This window comes from Bombus vancouverensis, chromosome 7 (genome assembly GCF_051014615.1).
Source record: "Bombus vancouverensis nearcticus chromosome 7, iyBomVanc1_principal, whole genome shotgun sequence".
Lineage (NCBI taxonomy): Eukaryota > Metazoa > Arthropoda > Insecta > Hymenoptera > Apidae > Bombus > Bombus vancouverensis.
The window spans coordinates 6,040,149-6,060,265 of NC_134917.1; the positions used below are offsets into that span (position 1 = coordinate 6,040,149).

The window sequence follows — 20,117 nt, forward strand, 5'->3', positions numbered from 1 at the left end:
ACATTTTTCAATATAACTGAAAAAATGGAAGGATGCTAGATAAGACATTTCAGCAGTATATATCTCGTGATCTCGTTTGCCTACTGTACCCGTGTCCCACTAAAAATACCGCAAATCGTGTAAAAGTTATATCCAGTTACAAACACGAAAGAGTTATAATATAGGAAAAGATGACGACGGGAGAAAAGGAGGTTTTCTTCGATCAGAAGTTCCCCCTTATCAGCTACAAGCGTCGTTCGTTTTATGCTAACGCAGTTTTTATATGAATAACATTTTCTTTACAACGTAACACCAGGAAATATTAATAGAAAGGATTAATCATTGGAAAGTTATAACAACTGTTGGAAGTGAGAATCGGCAACCGAATTTTAAGCGAAGAAAAATCGCAAAAAAATTGTATCAAAATAAAACGAAACAATTCCAATATCATGTTATGAAATTTAAAAAAGTAATATCTGTAAATAATAGTGTTCCAATATGGATATTTTATGATATTCGTATGATACGAAAATGATTAAATCTCGTGAACAAAAGTTTATTTCACGTCTGTTCGAGCATTTCGCTTATAAAGTGATTCAGCAGTGCCACTTTAAAAGCTCGGACCGTACGTCCAGCAAGTTTTGGCGTTTCCACGTAGAGCTTTCACACTTCGAGCAGGGATGATCATATGTCGAACACGTCGTGCATGTACCACCGTTCTTCCACGCCGCGTTATATTTAGCTAGCTGACTCAGGGCCCCCCTCGTGAGCTTGCAAGCTCCCCTTTCTGTCTTATTCGCTCTTTCACGCTTGTCCTTCTTTCCACCGAGAAACACGCCATTCCGTACGATTACCGAACCGATTACATTCGAGATTCGAGCGGTCCCTAAAATCTGATTTTCGTATCTTTGTTAATCGACAGGGCGAAGTTACAATTTTCGAGTTTGTTTTAAAAATTGTAGTTTATTCTTTTGTGGTACGATAAATATCAAAGATGAATGAATATCATAATTATCATATAAAACTTGTAATCAAAGTTACAAATTTAACTGTAACTAATTTTAAAGCACTCGAGTAAAAAAATTAATTAAGATAAAAATTGTATTTGAAGTGATTTTATGTGAACATATTGAAGGGTAAAGCTCTGTGAATATGACATTTTTATAATGCTAAATTATTACGATACTTCCAGCTATTATTTGATTTCACAATATTTTTAATTTACGTGTAATCAAAATTTCATGTTTATGTATGAATGTAAATAGAAAATTATAATTAGAATTAAGATTAAAACGGAAATGTAAACAATTTTCAATTGATTAAAATTATTCTCAGATTTTCTGATGACCATTGATTCCTCGACTGATCGTTAATTTTAATCACTTTTTAAACCACTCTGAAACCACTGCAAACTTCGTTATCGTTCCGTGTGACGAGTGAAAAGTGGAATTCTACCGGTATCCCTGATCAATAATTCAATAATATTTCCACGAACAGAAGCAAGACGGACGAATGGTTGGGAAAGTAGAACACCGATATTAGTTTAATGATAAGGGGTCCTTGGAAATCCTAGAACTGGAATGCGTTTTCACGTGAAATTAGACCCTAATAGAGAAACGTGACGTTGCGAGAACAGATTGACAAATGTCGATGCAAGGCTACGTCTATGGCCCTCGTATTCAGTACAACGCGCGTTTCTTCCTCGATGGAATTCGAGAATTCCAATACGGTATGTTTCTGTCGATACGTCTTATGATTCCCGTTATTATCGCAGCGGCAGAAGTCAATCTACGATCTACTATATCGATTAGATTAATGAGAACCCTAATATCTAATGCATTTCCTATTCTACATGTAAAAGATAGAAAGAGACAGTATTCGAAGGAATGAAATTTACTAAAATTTGATACTATTAATAGTGAATAAAAAAGAAAATAACAAAAGGCAAATTAATTGATTTAGAAAACTGCTATATATTTTTTTTTACTGTATATTTGCTTTGTTCGTTGCATATTTTTCGAAGTCAGAATTTATATTATACATATAATTTTAATTTTAATTCAGAAGAACGGATGAAATCGTATAATATCAGAGACACAATTTTTATTTATTGCATACATCTCCTTCTACTCGTGTGACATTAAACGACAGCTCCACGGGAGAGCAGCTTAGAACTAAGGAGCTTTTCTAAGAGACAGGGAAGCTGAAGCGCACTCTTTGACCTTTTTATTGCCTTGCATGTCATCATTTGCGTTATCGTTCCGCTGTTTGTTCAACATCGCAGAATCTACCACAGCACGCATTTTTACAGTGACCGTAAAAGAATAAGAAATAATATATCATATAAAGTACGGAAAAATGAAAAAATATTTATATAATTCAAGAAATGAAAAGAATTTAAGACAGACAAAGATAAGCATTTTATATAATAAAGCAACACGATCGTCATTATATTGATCCATTAATTTTATTATACTTTCTAAACAACTTCGTGTACTGTACTCGCTAGTTAATATTATCAATTCCAGGAATTGTTCAGTGAAATCAGACGATAATACGAATTTTAGTATTCTGAAGGATCTACGCGTTAATCCTGTCTAGAAGCAGGAACAGCAACACGAAGCTAAAGATTGACCCTTGACCTTTGTCAACAATCAGGATCACCGGTCTAGTACAAGTTATATTATTTCTGCTGACTGCCATATTAAATATGATTTCCTGCTTCTGTTGTGATTTTCGCGTGATAATTTTCAAACGCATAATACGTGGATAACGAACTTTATTTATCAAATAACGTCAGGTTTCACGAGTTCGATTAACACCGTGACTAACTGTGATTATTATTGCATGATTAATTCGAGACAATTAAGATCGACGGTTAGACATTTCACTTTATACCCAATTAAATGGTACAATCATATCGAACGATTTAACTCTAGACCGCTAGAACCCGCGAACGTCAAGATCGATATGATTATTTTCCTCGTTCCTCAGATTATGAGATGTAAGTGGTACACGACGTTGCGAATAGAATCGAGAATAAATAGAAGGTAGCCGAGCTTACGTGATGTACTAGCAAATATGAAGTTATACCGCTCGCGTAATATTAGTTCTAGCTGTAACCGGCAACGTTTTATCAAACTCATAAAATTCTCCCGTTATCAAAGATTACCTATTAATGATCCAACTTTCATCTCTAAGTAATCTCCATAGAAATTCAAACGCTCTGTTCTACATGCTATTACTCTTCTCGCTAACCATACACCATCTATTGTGTATCATCAACTACATCATACCAAACGAAGCAAAAAAACCTCTCTATAAAACAAACCAAACCAACGTCATCAATCAGGGGCTCAATCAATCGTCAATCCTAACTCTAATCATCGAACACGGCCACACTAGTTCTCTACCAAACAGCTCTCTTCGATTACCATTCTCAACGACACGATTCTCAAGAGACTCACACGTGACACGGGACGATTTAACGAAGGCTGGATTCAGCCTGGCCACCGAAAAAACCTCAGCAAACGGTCACGTCACGTCAAAGTACTCTCGTGTATCACGCCTGTACTCCTCTATTTCAAGATTGTACTCTTGAATCGCGATCCACGACGCTTGTTCGCACTGCGAGCCGCATTCTACTGGCCGATCTCGATCGAAGATTCGCACGTGACACGGGCGACGAGCCGGACGAACCGAGTGCAAAGCTCTTCTCTCGCTCAGTGTCGGAGCTTTCTCGCGATGCGGCAGCGAGACACGGCGTTACGCCTGAAACTGGCGACCCGCCGCACAACCACGACCAGGCTGATCGATGCCCAACAGAATAGCGACCGCTATGCGGAGCAAGAGAGGCAGATGTTTCGCTTCCAGAACGCCGGCGCACTCTCTCACGTGGATTACACGCGCGCACCCATGTATCCTGTTCATCCTGTTCGAAGAGCTTTTGCTGCGCCGCGACCTTGTTCCGGGAAGGCAAGCTCTAGACGACCTTGTACCGTCGCCACAGTTAAACAGCTAACCGATCGCCATAACAATCGCGTTTCCGCGAAACCACCAAAGCTCCCGGTTCATGATTTCCCGACCTCGCCGATACGCTCCTCTATATGACTTTCGATTGAACGTTAGCGAAACGCACGTTCCTGTTTTGTTTTATCAGACGGAGGACGATTATCAATATATTTTCATGACGTAGGAAGAAAGTCATGGTCATGATTTGGTTATATTGATTTTTGTGATGGTATTTTATGGTGCGTATATCATACTTATGTTTGATATTTGATTTTGATGATATTTATTGATTCGTGTCTGTCTAGTCGGGAATTGCTATGTTTGTTACAATCTGGCAATGTGGAATTCGTTACTCGAAGTTTCGAGAAAGGAAAAGATTGCATGGAGAAATGTTAGAGAGAAATATAGTATTCTTTGTATCCAATAATACATTGTCATTGCTAATTAATTACTCCATATAATGGAATAAATTTATGTTATTAACTGAAAGTTGTTGAAGATCATTTTTATAGTATGACACATGAATTTATATTATATTACGTAAATTCCATTGCTAATTGAATAAACATTTTGTAAAAATATACCAAATATAAAGGAATTGTTTCTTCAAATTATATTGTACCAAAGAAATTTTAATCATTATTAACATATATATTAAATTATTAACAAAGAATATAACATATACTTTCATATTAATTTAAGAAAACAACCTTAAAGAATAAATAATATCACTTTAAAATGTTTAATTCTATACTATTTTATAAGAGAGAGCAATTTAGCATTGCTATAGGCGAAATTCTATTTGCACGTGTCCGCAACAAGTTCATTTGATGACACCGGAAGTATGCACCTGCACCAAACTGAATTAACACACGGTTGTCTATCTCCATAGGACGTCTACCAAGAGCAACTCATTTCTCTCTATAAGAATCGTTTTGTCTACTGTTAATAGATTCCTTTGACATCAAGATATTTTTGAAGAATGATTTAAAGCAGAACAACAGTATATAGTTTACCATGAATAAGTAACGGTAAACCATCGATGAGAGCTATTACTCGTTCATTCATTGCGAAATGTGATACGGAACCGTGAATTATTTTATACTCTTTAATGTCTCATGCCCTATATTTATTTCGAGGATGGTTGTTTAGTCTGGGCAGCGTCTCAGTCACGAAATTTTCCACCATTTTATTCGAGTTTGTCGAACGCCCTCGCTGCAGTCTGCTTTTCATTCGCCTCGTTCTCATACGGATTGCAGGTTGCTCATTCAATAGCCTCGATATATGAACTTTTGCACATTCAAACTTCCTCCATGAAAGTCATTATGTGTCGCGTGTTCGTGTCTAAATTACACATGCTGCAAGCACTCGTTTAGAAATCGTTATATAACGATTATTTGCGGTTGAACTTTATAGCAAAGAGATTGATATCAAATCCATATATTGTTCGGGTCTTTGGCGATTAATTTATTCATTTATGCGTTGATGTTTACAGATTTCATCAATAAATATGATTTCCAATGCTAATATTATTGATAAAACTTTCTGCAGATCATAAGTTACGAAATACTAACAATGATAAATTTTGTTACCTAACAGTAACAAATTTCATGAAAAACAAATAATAAATTACATAAAATAAACTTTATGACATTCGTAAATTATAATGTATTTGTGATAACAGTAAATCTTATTACAAATCGAGATAGTATCAATCCGCTATGTTACACTTAAAGCGATAAAAAATATTTGATCACGCTACTCTGAGACATTCTACCTATAACTATAACTAATTTTATTGCTTCGACACATGTTAAACATATCTCAAACCGGGATGCCAATATAAAATACCAAACGCGCGAGATTAAGTGTCGAAAACGAAAAGAAAAATAGATTTTCAGCGGCTGCGTGAAGTGATAAAGAGGGAGGATCGCCATAAATTATTCAAGAATCTACGTGGGCACCGACGTCACCGCGGACGTCATGATGCTCTGGCATTGTAAGTTTCGCGATTCATTCATAAAATCCTGGGAATCTACGTAATACATACCGACCGAAAATCGATGACATCAGAAAATAGATAAAGAACCGATCTGAAAATATCCTTATTTATCTCGAGCTCTGCTATTTTCAACCGGGTTTTAGTTTATATGTTTTCTTAGCGATCTTTCCACTAGAAATTCTATGCGTTCGCACATAATAACGCTGCCATATTTCATGTACCTCCGAACAAGCGTTATTTTCACGAAGCGTCAACTATACGTCTTCTCTCTTTTTCACTTTGATACCTAAAAATTTCCATTCGCCTCGTGTATTAAAATATCTCACCCTCGTAAACGTTTCGATACGTTTGACGTACAGGATATCGTAATAATAAATGGAAATTATACTTTCGAACGTGATCCAACTTAACTCAAAATACTATCAAAGAATCTCTTTGAGTTTCTTGTTACGACTACTCGGGTTTCCTGAAAGTTTTCGTGGGAAAATCTTGACAAACGTTACCTGTTTCATGTCACACATGATTCTGTTTTCTTTCAAAGTCTGGCTAAACGTATTTCCTTCGTTCATGACTAATTTCCGCTCACGTGCGAATCATTCGTTTATCTGTATCGTTAATACTGCTCATGTTAAAAAATAAGAAATGCTTGTTTCGAGAAGACAGCAATTTATTTTTGTCTGTTTTCAAACGCGTTATTATTAAATTCTCTCATAAGATGTACGCTTTTTTATCAAAAATTTTAAATGAAATTGCAAAGGATTGACGTTACATTACATTATACTGATCGAATTATCAAACTCACTCCAATGACTCATCTATCGAGCTGACACATTGAATTTATTAGCGACATTACGTCTCTTTAGCGATACACAGTGCACATCTGTCCTAAAAACTTACCTTCCAAAAATTATTCAAAGGGAAACGCTGCTGGTCATGAAGCGAATTGTAATTAACGAAAGAGCATCGACCGAACATCTCTTTGCTTATTAAGACCATAAAAGCGACGTTTCACCACAAAAGCAGGGACGAACTTGCCCGCTTACACAGCACGCACATGCTAAACGTGTCGATGTGTATCCGAGCAAGGTCGGGTTGCGTAAAAATGCCCGCGTGCTAGCCGGCAGATTCCATCGGCACAGTGTGTGCTGGTAGAGGCCGATCAGTCCCCAGGTACACCTAAGGCCAGGAATATCCACTCGTGCACGCCCCCGCCGTGCCAGAATCAAGGGGACACTACGCTAACCTCGAGTGCACTGGCCAAACCACCAACAACTCATCCCAGAAATATGACCGAACATTATTATTAGATTACGTTTCAGCGACTAACCTGGAGTCGTCTGTCTCGAATCATTCTATGTATACTGTTCACACTGTTACACTTAGCACTGGTACATTTAATAATGCTTCGACTAGTACTGTTCGAGTATTTCGGGAAAGAGCCGTTTCAGAAGGAAAAGGATTCCGACATTGTATCATTTCTTCAATTTTAGAGTAAGTTTTTCTTTAATGTAATACTTCATATCTCCTTTTTCCTATCACACAATATCAAAAGATTATAGGTTTCAATTTCGTCGATAAATAAATAATTATTGTACTACATAAAACAATTTATATGATATACAAATCTTTAAATATTTGAATATGGCGAGAAAGGATTCACATCGATAAATAAAATTTATTCCAAAAATTGCTTATCGCTGAACGGACTAAAGAAAAATATCTCTGTCCGTAAATAAGTGAAAAAATAAAGAAAGTAAATATTTTCATCCAAATTATGTCTAGCAAACATAAAAATGATTGATGTTTATAAATTTTAAATAAGGATACATGCAAGAATGTATGAAAGTAATCATAATAATTGAAGTTGTTGCATGTTAAGTAAATTACGATAGAATTTGCATATCGATGATGAATGTATGTCCATTTTGCATATTTTATGTGTAATTCGACAGGTTTATAGGTGTTCTACTTGCTAATAAATACTCGTCTAATCACGGTTTTAATCACCGATAATTACAGTTCACAAGTAATTCACTATAATTATACAAGTTTTTAGATACTTTTATATTATACAATGATACCAATATGTATCAAGAAACAATATGAACATGGCTTTTTCTGAATATTTTCATTAACATACTTCCTTCCTATTTTCGTTTTCAATCTATTATTCAAACTCTATAAATAGTAATTTCTAGAACGTACAACTTCCGAACTAGTAAAAAATAATATCACCTCCAAAAATTAAAAAGTAAAGAAAATGTGATATGACGTTACAAACATTTTTACAAATTTCTTTGGAATTTCTGATTATTTATATCATCTTCTTGCGATATACATATAAACTTATGGAAGCAAGTCACCTGTTTTCCAAGAAGATGAACACAAATCATGTATACATACAGGTAATAAAATTTAAAAATGAAGTTTGAAAGAAATTTAAAAATGCGGTATTGATCCATTTAGAGTCTGAGAGACTCGTTTCTCATCCAAAGCTTCTAACTTTCTTACTATTTTCCTTTAGCTATTTTCTTTATCTGATAAGAAGAGAACAAGATGTTCGAATAATCAATTTGAGTCTAAAAATCAATATTTCTTTGTGAAAATTATTCCTAATACATATTCGTGTATTTCACTGCTGAGAATTATTGAGATGATAGAGTTATTGACTTAACGCATTGAATGAACACTATTTGTATCTTGTAATAGTGAGGCATAAATACCCCATTATAAATTCAATGCAATGTTGTTTCACTGCATTATAGAACTATGAGTAAATTGAAGGATTAAACATATCTCACGTGTGTTTTAACGCAATAAATCACTAATATCTCAAGAAGTATATAATATTTAAAAGCAAGATGAGCAATTTGAATATTTAAAATACCCAATCACCATAATCTCACATAAAAATTAAAAGTCACACTATTTACTCTTCATTTCTTGCAATTCAACTCTTTCAAACACTTTTCAAATGAACTTCAGCGCTAACACCTACCACTTCTCGATGTTTCACGTTTCAAAGATCAAAAGCGAAGTCGGACGAACGATCGATATACGATTCGTCGCGCGAACCAACTCGAAGCGGGACAAGCGACGTAGTTCATTGCTTCGTTTGAAAATTCGTCGCCAGATGTTACAAGCGACGAGGAAGATCGTTGAAGAGACCGTCAGAGATACGACGCCGCGATAACATCAATCGCAGTGTTCTTAACTCGCTCAATAACATTAGCTTCTAATCCTTTTGCTTTTAGTGTTTCGTTCGTTAATTGATCTACCGATTAGTCTTTCATTACATCGTTGTCTCATTCATGAGTAAGTTTTACATGAAATGGGATTATTATTCGCGTAATAGTGTTATTTTCGAAATCGAACAGGAGGAAATCCAATTTAACGAATATTTCTTTTCAGACTTGTTAAATGATATACTTGTTGAAGATGAATTTCAATTAACTCCCGGAGTACATATGCGTGCAATGTATCTGGGCTGTTCAGGATAAGTAATTCCTAACGTTTCAGTCATGATGAATTTGAGCCGTAGTAAATTTACGAGGTAAATATGAGAAATAATGTTTTGCTACTTTTTATACGCAATAAATATCTTTTTAATATAATGCCTATCATTTTTGTTATATTACCTGTAAACTCATGCGAATTCATGTGCTACTTAAGACAATTAAAGGATCGTTTCTCGTATTATTTTAACTTTTATGTCTACTTCTTTTATCTGTACGCTTTTTCAATTACTGCTTTTTTAAATGACGCCTTTATTACAGTAGCGTACAAATAACATATGAATCTTGTGAGACTCTTTCACCTAATTGATGTGGTTGAATCATTCACAATAGAAATCTTTTAACTATTTTGATTATCATATTTTTATGAAGATGAGTGAAGTAAAATTTAAATAGAAATTTGTTTCGCCCCCTAAGTATTACAATTTCACTTTGCATATTTTGTATACTTTTACATATTATGTAGATTATGTATATTTTCCCACATTTGAATTTCCCATATGTGCACAAACATCCGTAGTCTAATTATATGAAAGCGGTTCTTCAGACGAGTTCAAGAACCTACCACACAACAGACATGAAGTATCATGAATTGTTCATTAAACAAATTTTATTTTTCTCAGCAATTACTATAAATCTTGAAACTCTTTATATATTTTATTCACTAATTTAACACTTATTACATTTATTCACTAAAATCGTCCATTCTCGATCTCTCATAGTTAAGTCGAATTTCAACATAGAACAGAATTTCCAAGAAAAACCATTTGAACAGTAGAACCGTTCAAACAGACTCGAATAATGTTCAAATAACGAAGCTTCGGATAATAAAGGTTGCACAGCTACTCGGTTGTACGATCCACGGGATATGCTTATTTATCTTCATTCAACTAATGGTTCAGAATTTGACTTGCCTTGCATTAAATTATCCTCGACTTCATTCACCTATCTATCTTTGTTCTCTTATTCAGTTTCTCCGATTTCTCCCTCATTCAAGCATGCCGTGCGTTCAAGTAACGCATATTAAATTTAATAGTACTCACGTTTCGATGCGCCGGTGCACGTGCCACCCTTTCTGAAGATCCTCGAAGTAGTTCCGCGAGGAGTTCGGGACTTGGTCCCGGAAGGCCTTCAAGTTTGCTCGGGCTGGAAGTGGTTCTATGATGGCAGGGCGTGGGTGGCTCTGAACCGCTGTTATTCGAACTTGCGTTGTACGAGAGATTCTCGGAAACTTTTCTACGTGGACGTAGACCTTCCTCGAGAGAGATATCAGCAGTTCGCGGTTTCGCCATCTCTGCCTCCAGCATTTGGCCGTAAGGACCACGGAGAGGTCTTTTACTATATCTGGACAGATGAGAACGAAATTAAAATTAAAATTAAAATTAGAAAATGGGTTGCATTTCGATAAATAATACGTTTAATAATACGTTTCAACGTAAGTTTTATAAAGGCTATTAGGTTGCTATAATTTCTTTTATCGGCATATTATTATAAAGGATTAATAGGACATTATTGGCTTGTTCGAAGAGTTCATAGCGAAATTTAAGGAAAAATTTAATTGAAAGACATCTCTATGATATCCACATTTCTTTAATGTATGCACCGTTTCTTTCAATAACTCTTTACAACTTATTGCATAACTTCATAATCGTTGTGAAAAAGCTCGTCCTTCACAACAACGAATTTTGTACCTATTTTAAAAATGAAACGATTTCTATTGATCATTACAAAATTTGTTTAACGAATACGTTTGTCACAAGCAGTACTTTGCACGGGAAATAATTCTCTTCAAATCTCATTAAATGTAAAATATTTTCAAAATGCATAGAATTAAAAGAGAAATTGATTCTAATTAGGCCGATTAAAAGAAAATATTCATAAATAATTATATCTAGTAAATTAGAAATTTCAGTAACGAGTTAACATTTCTTTCTCTAATTTTCCTAATTTTATGATTATAGAAAATTTACTCCTATGCAATCTATATAAGATCTAATTTAATATTTAGCTAATGTGTCACGTGAAATTGGCAACACTTCTGTTTGTTCTCCAAAACTCATCCCCTATTCTCATTCATTCAATTCTAATCTGGAATGCGATAACGATACTCGAACAAGTGTTAGACAAAGAGGGTGCCTTTAAGCAAACATTCGAACCTCTGGTAATTTTCTGCTCTTAAATCGTATCCGTAAGCAGGCGCTTCGGCTCTATTTGCATTCTATTCCGATATATCAGCGGTCGTTCTCATGTTACCTTCTAGGCGTGTGGCCCTCGCAGTCGGAGAGGTCGCTAGGCGTCGCAGGTGGCTCGTCTCTTTCCTCGCTGCTCTGAGCTGACAGCTTGTTCCTGTCGGTGTCCAAGGACTCTGGCCATTGGGTTATGTACACGCCCTTTCTCCTTTTACTGGTATCCCCTCGGTACCTTCTAGTTTTGCCCGATGGCGATGACGCTTCAGAGGGTGCCTCGCTTGCCGCCTCGCTACCTTCGCTAGCTTGACTTAGCCGTGGCTCCTCAGGTGGGGGTGTTATTATCACTTCGTGCGGTTCCAGTCTATTTTCTGTAGGAAATGATTAACTTTGTTTCAATCATTAATTCGATGGGGCAATAGCATTAATGAAAGCGTTAAATGAATTGGTTTCTTTCAATATTTTTGGTAAATTGACATTAGGCGATTAAATTATTGTATCTGGATTTCTGGTTATTTCCTTGCTTATGAACGAAACATTTCTTGGACTAGGTACGCAATGAATGCGTGGATAATATTTGTTTATGCTAATTTTATGTTGAAAACCATTTTATAGCCAACGGTTGCTACAGAAATTTGCGACTGTATTTAAAAACACGAAACAAAATTCGATTTACGTTAATCAGACATTGATACATTCCTAGCAAAAAATATCAAATATCTAGAAAAAGATTAATTAGAATATATATAGTGGATTTATAATTTGGCTAGAAATCACAGAATTTTATAATGATATTTTTTCGATAACTTTCGATAAATTAGTACTCTGTGTGTCTCTCAAACTTCTGTTTTGCATTATCTTTTACAAGAGATTACATTTGAAAAATTTAACAGTATCCGAGACTTCTGAAAAAAGTTTCATTTCATGTTCGGATCATTTGAAGGACTACAGACAAAATCATCCAACGTAGAGAAAATATTTCTAATCTGCGATCATAAGCCGAAAAAGCGACCAAGTTTTACTCGAATTTAACCTTCAATACAGAAAGTGAACACAATGATAAATAACGTAGTTGGAAAACAACGGTCAGATAGAGGTTAGAAAATAATCACTAGTCAGTTGGTTTAATGACTCAGAACTAACGGAAGTCTATTTATTCAATAAATAGAAAGAACAATATTCCGAAAGATTGCGCTAGAAACAAACGTACATCCCGTAACTTCTTCTAACTTCTCTCAACCTTCTTCTTCCTCGTACAAAAAAGAAAATATAAAATCAAGTCGAGTTAACCATTGTCGTGATAGGTCAACGTATGAGCGTGATATTTACTTGGATTGGCGAACTCCAGGCCAGAGTGAACGGGCGTGAAGTCATCAATGAAGATGGGTAGAACTCGATGACGTTGAAATTTCTATTTCGACCCTGGCACCCACCGTTCCGAAAATAGAGCCACGCGAAATAAAGTGGAAACTTGGGTGCACCTTTGTACCCATACTCCTGTCGATGCAAAAATAGTCCTTCTTTCCCTTACCCCTGTTCACCACACTGGGACAGGCGAAAATATTTGGCCGGCTCATCCGCTTCGATTCGATGCTCTAATCTAATACATCAACGACACCGGCGGACTTTCAACGGCCGATTCCTAATTCTTGCCAGTCAATGCTTCGATAAACGTGTCAACGAATATCCGATAATTAAGAGCGGACCCGTGGGTCGTTGAATCCTCCGTGAGCATACGGTGAAACGTTTCTCTATTAAGATGCGCGAGGGTGATAAGCCACGTGAAACGAATGTTGAAATGAGTATTGAAGATGAGAAGAGGGTGAACCGCGGCGAAGGTGCGATTCTGGCACGGATAAAGTCATTAAATTAAAATTACAAGCTGCGAGGATGTCGGATTTAGTAATATTATGTTGCCAATTTCCACTGACGAAATCAGCCAAATAACAAACTGTTGCTACATGGAAGGGAGTTCCGCGGATTCAGCTGTTTCCCGCGTTTACGATGATCGTTCTTATTCGAGATACTCGTGGATTTCTAGGTTTTGCGCTTGTATACATTGTTCAAGAAAAGTCCGATGAAGTTTGTTGAATGAGTCGATTCGAGGAAGTTATATTTTGGAGAAGAATAAGAAGTTATACTTTAGACGATAATTTCGATACGACAGATCAGGGGAAATAGATCACTCTAACAACCTTGGTTCCTTAGTAGTAACGAACATTATAAACTTTAAACATTACAAAATTTTAAAAATTCAGGTAACTTGGCTGATCTGAACAAAGTTCAGTTTAAAGTCTAAAGTTTTACAAACTCAGGAAAAGAAATGTTGCATGACAAACCTCCAGATCGACCAACTAATTGTTTCTTCGCAAATAGCCAAACCCATACAAAACCTTCTTTTTTCGATAAAAAAAACACTCTACCGTTTGTATAATACTCAACGATAACCTACCTTTCTGCACAGTTTCTTCGATGGGCGCACTTTCAATGAGCGGAAAAACGGGTTCAGATGTGACGATCTCGATAGGAGGCTCAGTTTGCACCAGATCGACTCTTGGCTCGTTGATTTCTGGCACCGGTGGTTCTGGGCTGGTAAGTGCACTGGAAGTTGCCAGACTGTCGGAACCATCGCTCCTCGGTCGAATCTCCTCAACGTTTCCGGTTTGAGGTACACCCAGACCTTCCGCGGAACCAACGGCGCTGTCGACGCTAGGCGTCGATGTTCTCGGACTCTGACGATTGGGGCTGTTCTGTGGCGTGGAAACCACTGGACTGACGTCCCCTCGTCTTCGTGGTAACGTGCTTGCACGAACATCCTTGTTCTCTGTGCGATTCGATGTGGCTATTGGCTGAGCCTTCTGTCGACTAACTGGAACACAATATTCGATGAAATATAAAGGTTTTTATATTTTATATCGAACATTATAGAACAAGTAGGAAGTTATTCAACATGGACGAATGTTGGGTCTGTTCAAAATGTTTGTAGCATTTTTGATTGTGGATATATTCTATTTTATTCTGTATATTTTATTTTCAATGAGATTTCAAGACTATTATTTACTATATATCTTTATAAGATTCTGCTTGAAAAATACGATTTTTAGTTTGCACTAGACAAACTCCTCGATAGATTAAATAAAAGTGATACTGAGGAGATAAAGGATACAGTAAAGTTAAGTTACAGTCGGAAGTGTAGGATAGGGCTTTCTTGTTTGAGACCTCGTTTTTAAGAAAATTGAGTTTGAAATAGCAACGAGTGCATATGTACTCGATGAATTTCAAACTTAATTTTCTCGAAACCGGGACACCAAATAAAAAGATCTTATTCTTTCCTCTCAATGTAACAGAATTATCAACTGTATTATCTCTTCTGATATATGCTATATATTTATCACAGATAGATGTTATGAAATTAATAACGCAATTAATTAAACCTTTCTAAACTAATTCGCTAAGTCTTGTGCAGCGATCATTATCTGTAAAATTACTAGTTGCCGTATTAAAATCAACAGCTGAGGAAACTTGGTGAAAAGAAACAGATGAGTACTCATCTATCACACGACAGAGTATATGGTATATACCTAAGTCGATTCATATTGACAAGTAAAAATAACTATTAATAATTTCTTTAAAAAACTATAGTAAATTCTATTCTGTCTATACAATATTTGTATAATAGACTTTGCTTACCTTCTAAAATTCTATGTAGCACACGATCACTGTTTTAAAATAAAACTTTCCAAATTTACGTATAAAACAACCAATCTTAATATTTCACTTCAAATTGATTTTCAAATATTATCTCAACTCTATACAAGAAAACGCTGTTCTTTGGTTCAATATTTATTGCTCAATTTCTCCAGCTTATCAATTATCCAGAACGGAACGAAACGGTAGCGTGTTTCTCGAGTAAAAAAAGCAAAGAGAGCAGCAGTAAAAATCAAAAGTAAACTTCCGCCGGATCAATCGTTTCCGAACACCTTTCCTGACTATGAATCACTGGTTTTTAATCGAACTGTCTATCAAGAGATACCTGGAAACGGAGAAAGAAAATACACATTGGTAGATCGCGTGTTAACCGAGTAGAAAACGGACGAGAGTAGATTTTTAATAGGATCGTGAGCGGATTTTCGCATACCAGTGGCTGTTGCGAGGTCATCACGGTGAGCAAGACCCCGAGAGAAAGAGAGAGCAAGTTCTAATTACCTCCTCGAGTGTTAGGTAAGTTTGGCAGCCCTCTCAACACGAGGAGGTGGATCATTCCAATAATAATAAACAGAGTGTACGAGTGGGAACGGGAACGAAGATCTCGGTGACGTTCCAAACCGACAGCACGTCGTCTTGGCCGAATTCCCGCAAATATAGCGACCGATTAAGAGACGAACTCTGTCGTTTTCGAAGCTTCTGTTATTCCGTTCTATCAATTATATGGTATAAAATATCACTGACAAGATTCTAAAATTTAACTATCCAATTTAACCATGGATATTTGATTGACATAATTTGAATTAAGGAACATCCGTGCTTTGAAATAATTGTCTTTTAAGGACATATTATAATAAAGTCAATATTATGATCATTCGAGTGATAAAGATGTTTTTATGCCATATAATTTCTTTGTATATGTACTGTAAATTGTTGGTTTAGGATTATAAATACTATGATTTTTATCCGAAGTTAGTGTCATAATTTTTTCGTATTGCAAAATTTTGTTCCAGGATTATAAATACTATAATTATTATTTCTGGAGTTCTTGTATTATAATCTTCTCGTACTGCGCAAGTTCTTATTATAAATTGCAATATAGAGTGATATATGCAAATATATTACATGTATATAATGAACGTAATATAACACATGTATATATAGTACATATATGTATATAATTTGAAGTTCATAAAACAGCTGATAAAAAGAATTAGATATTTTTTGGTACTTTCTGTCAAGTAGACAAGTTAGATTCATATAAAATTTCAACAAACAGTAGTAAAATTTATTTAGAAATTATATATCCTAAACTATAGTGGATTACTAGCGATAATTTAGCTTTTGAGTATATATATTGTGCGCTAATAAACACGCTCCAAGTGCATGCAGCAAATTTATTCGCTGTCTAAGGAAACGCAGCACGTTCGTGTTACTAATTTGGCACAAATTCTGTACATAGCGTAATCTGTATCTAATAGCATAATGAATATACAGTACAGACTAGTAAAGATCTTCTGGACGATCGCGACTTTTGTTATATTTACTATGACTTGATATTAAAATTTCCTTTAATAGGAAACTATTATTCTATGCAAATTTTAATAGCATTTCGAGAAGGAAGTTTCGCATTCTACATATCTGAAAATACGATCTTACGTTGTGAAAATTGAAAGTAATAAGGAACATGTTGATTGTACAGCGAACCTACCGATAATTACAACAGATGTTGTAAATCATCGAGAACGATCATAATGAATTCCGTGTTACCCCGGCCTTCCCGTAATTATCGTCACAGTAATTAAACGTCAAATTGACCGCTATGTAAATCTTTTCATTGCGGTAAAACACACATCCGTTAATTTAGTTCACAGTTTTCTGTATGAGAAAACTTCTCCTGAGCATAAATATCGGGATAGGAAAAATAGTGGAACTTGAGAATGCATGCACACGATAAGAATATACGCTCCAGAATATCATCTATTCATACGCTTTTCGCTTTAATTAATATCATCTAAAAAGAAGAACATAGTGCGATTTAACTATTCGTTTTCCGAATGTAGCATTCAAACTATTGTTCAGCAGATTCCAATACGAAAACCATAAACGGGAGACATGCTAAGATTGCTCTCAAAGAAGAAATATTTTAATTATTTTAGTATTTTAGTTCAAAAGAGAAACATATCTAATCTAATATTTATTATCAATTTATTTATTCATCCATTTCTCACAACAAATCTTCTATTCGTTGCGAAAATCATTTTACATCATAAAACCCGTTTCCATTTCATAAGAAACATTTTCACCGTACAACAAAGAGTTCCTTTCTCCGCAATTCATTCTTTTTTCGGTTATTTTCCACCTCAGATCATAATCAGTTTCCGTGTGTCGTTTTCATTAGAACAATCTTCGCCGGAGGCAACGTGATCGTCAACTTCATGATCGTAATCACTATCATCGCGTACGATTTTTTTCGTTTGTCGGACGATGATAGCGGGATAAGAGGAAATCTATTATCTACCGCTGCTTTCTCTCGATCTCTTTTTCCCCTATTCTGAATGCTCAACGTTCTCCCGCTGTTAATGGCCGAGAGGTTCCGTGGACCGTAGCTGCATTTCAGAAGATACCTAGTTACACGTCCTCGTAAACCGTCTTCCGAACGTAAAAGGTGTCCCGCAAGAGATTTGTTGGCGCGTTAGCTCGAAGCGTTTCCGGCTTGCGCCACGCACGCGAATCGCCGCGTTTCACGCCTTCGGCCTTGTTACACATTGAGAAGTCGGCGTCCTTTTTTTCAAATTTTCTTTCGTATAAAAAGAATCAAAATCTTTCAGTAAATCGATGTGAAATAAAAAGATTTATACTTTGAAACGAAAAGGGTCTAAAATAGAAAACTGCTAATTACTCCAATATCTAATAATGAAACTACGGTTTTCCTTTTACTACATAGCTAATAGTTTTTGGATTTTAAGCAACTCTAAAAAAATTTGCTTATTTCGAATTGCTTGTATCAAAATGCGTGTCGAAACAATTCTACTTTGAATTGTAATATTGTACTTGGTAAATAAAGATCTTAAATAAAGAGAGTCCAGTTTTATGATTTTTCATAGTGGAGTGACACATCCCAAAGATATGTGCAGTTTAGCGGTCTAGCAGTCTAACAATCTAACAATATCTTTCTTTGCTTCTCATAAATGTGATTTTGGACTCCAAACTATACGGACAAAAGGTAAAAGAAATATGTAGCGTAAAAATTACTAATGATATTCCTGTTATATTTTTTCAACAAAAAGGGAAGAACTACAGATTGTTTGAATGGTATTCTCTTTAATCAGAAGCTTGTTGTAATATCATCCGTGAATTACATAATCCGTCCATTTTGTGAGTATACCCGCGATTATTTTTTAAACTTCAGAAAAGAAGATTTACACTGACTGCTTTCTGCAATGCATCAATCGCTCTTTGGTAAATATTTTTCTTAAAACAAAGATTTTCTCTTTCAAAATATCTGGTTCATGCACAGTAGCGTTTTTTCTTTTAAATATTCTGAATTTGTCATTGTGCTAGATATTTAATAAAAAAAAAAATAACCTTGAAAAAAGGTTTTACAAGAGAAGCGATATTTATATTACTTATATATATAAGTGATAACTATATTACATAAAAGCTAGATTTTAATTTCTACAAATAAGTCTTCCAGAATCAGGAATTTCGAACAAATCACGTATACAGTAATACAAAATATAACAATAATGGCAGTATTTGCATGAACATAATAGGAGAAATATACAAATCATATTTTTCTTTTGCCAGTGCCATCGATTACCTTTTGGCCAACTATGTACCACACAATGCGACAGGATTTGTTCAAATAATTACCTGAGCAAACAATACTCTTATTCAGGCTATGGACACAAAATGCATTATCTTTAAGGCCGTTTGCGATACAAATGCAACGGAAACCGATTCTCTCTAATATCTCTTTTATTTCTATTTCTTTATTATGAAACCGAAGCTGCCTTCGTTCGGTATGTAGTTCAGGGTTGTAACTGTACATCTAGACGAAAGTCAATGTTACGCGACTACCGATGTCGGAACGAAAAATCCAGATCTTTAGAAAAGCGTTTACTATTTTCGGCACTGAGTGTAAACTGTGTATAGACGTTCTTCACTTCTCTTCTTTTTTTCTTCCTTCCTCTCTGGAAGAGGATATGAAACCAGTATCTCGCTGCAAGCTACTGCGCGTATAAAGGCTTCATGTTTCGCAAGAAGACGAGAAACCGTTTATGATAAATGAAACGCAACAATGAGATTATTGATAATAATGTGTAGACTGTGGATTTTTGTACAAATTCATATACGAAAGTATTTGAACACTTGTAGACATCTTTTATAAATATATTATGCATGTTATACGAAAGTTCTATTATTCAACTTATTACTATTCAACCTATTACTATTCAACACGAATATCCAAAATTTACTGACGTACTGCGAAATACAGTACAACTCCCTTTATTGAAACCAAATATCACATGTCTGAATGTTGCCGGCTGAATCCACTTATCTAAATGCGAAGTACTATGGGAAGAACCAATTAACTCGTATTATATAAATTGTTTATTCCTCGATAGATTCAAGTCTTGAATTCGAATGCAATTGGATTATTTTTGAAAATCTCGAGTTCTTAATACTCCGATCAGTCGTGAAAATCTTGATTGG

The 20,117-nt window shown here is 35.3% G+C and overlaps 1 protein-coding gene across 10 annotated transcripts in view; it reads right to left on the reverse strand.

Moving 5' to 3' along the window:
• LOC117164247 (rho guanine nucleotide exchange factor 17) overlaps positions 1-20,117 on the reverse strand; it is a 71,500-nt gene that overhangs the window by 26,159 nt on the left and 25,224 nt on the right. For all 10 annotated transcript variants that reach the window (XM_076620301.1, XM_076620298.1, XM_076620296.1 and 7 more), the window contains exons 6-8: positions 14,146-14,562; positions 11,761-12,064; positions 10,551-10,851 (exon numbers count right to left, since the gene is read on the reverse strand). In XM_076620301.1, the coding sequence (XP_076476416.1) occupies positions 10,551-10,851; positions 11,761-12,064; positions 14,146-14,562 (1,022 nt within the window). The remainder of the gene's footprint in view (positions 1-10,550; positions 10,852-11,760; positions 12,065-14,145; positions 14,563-20,117) is intronic.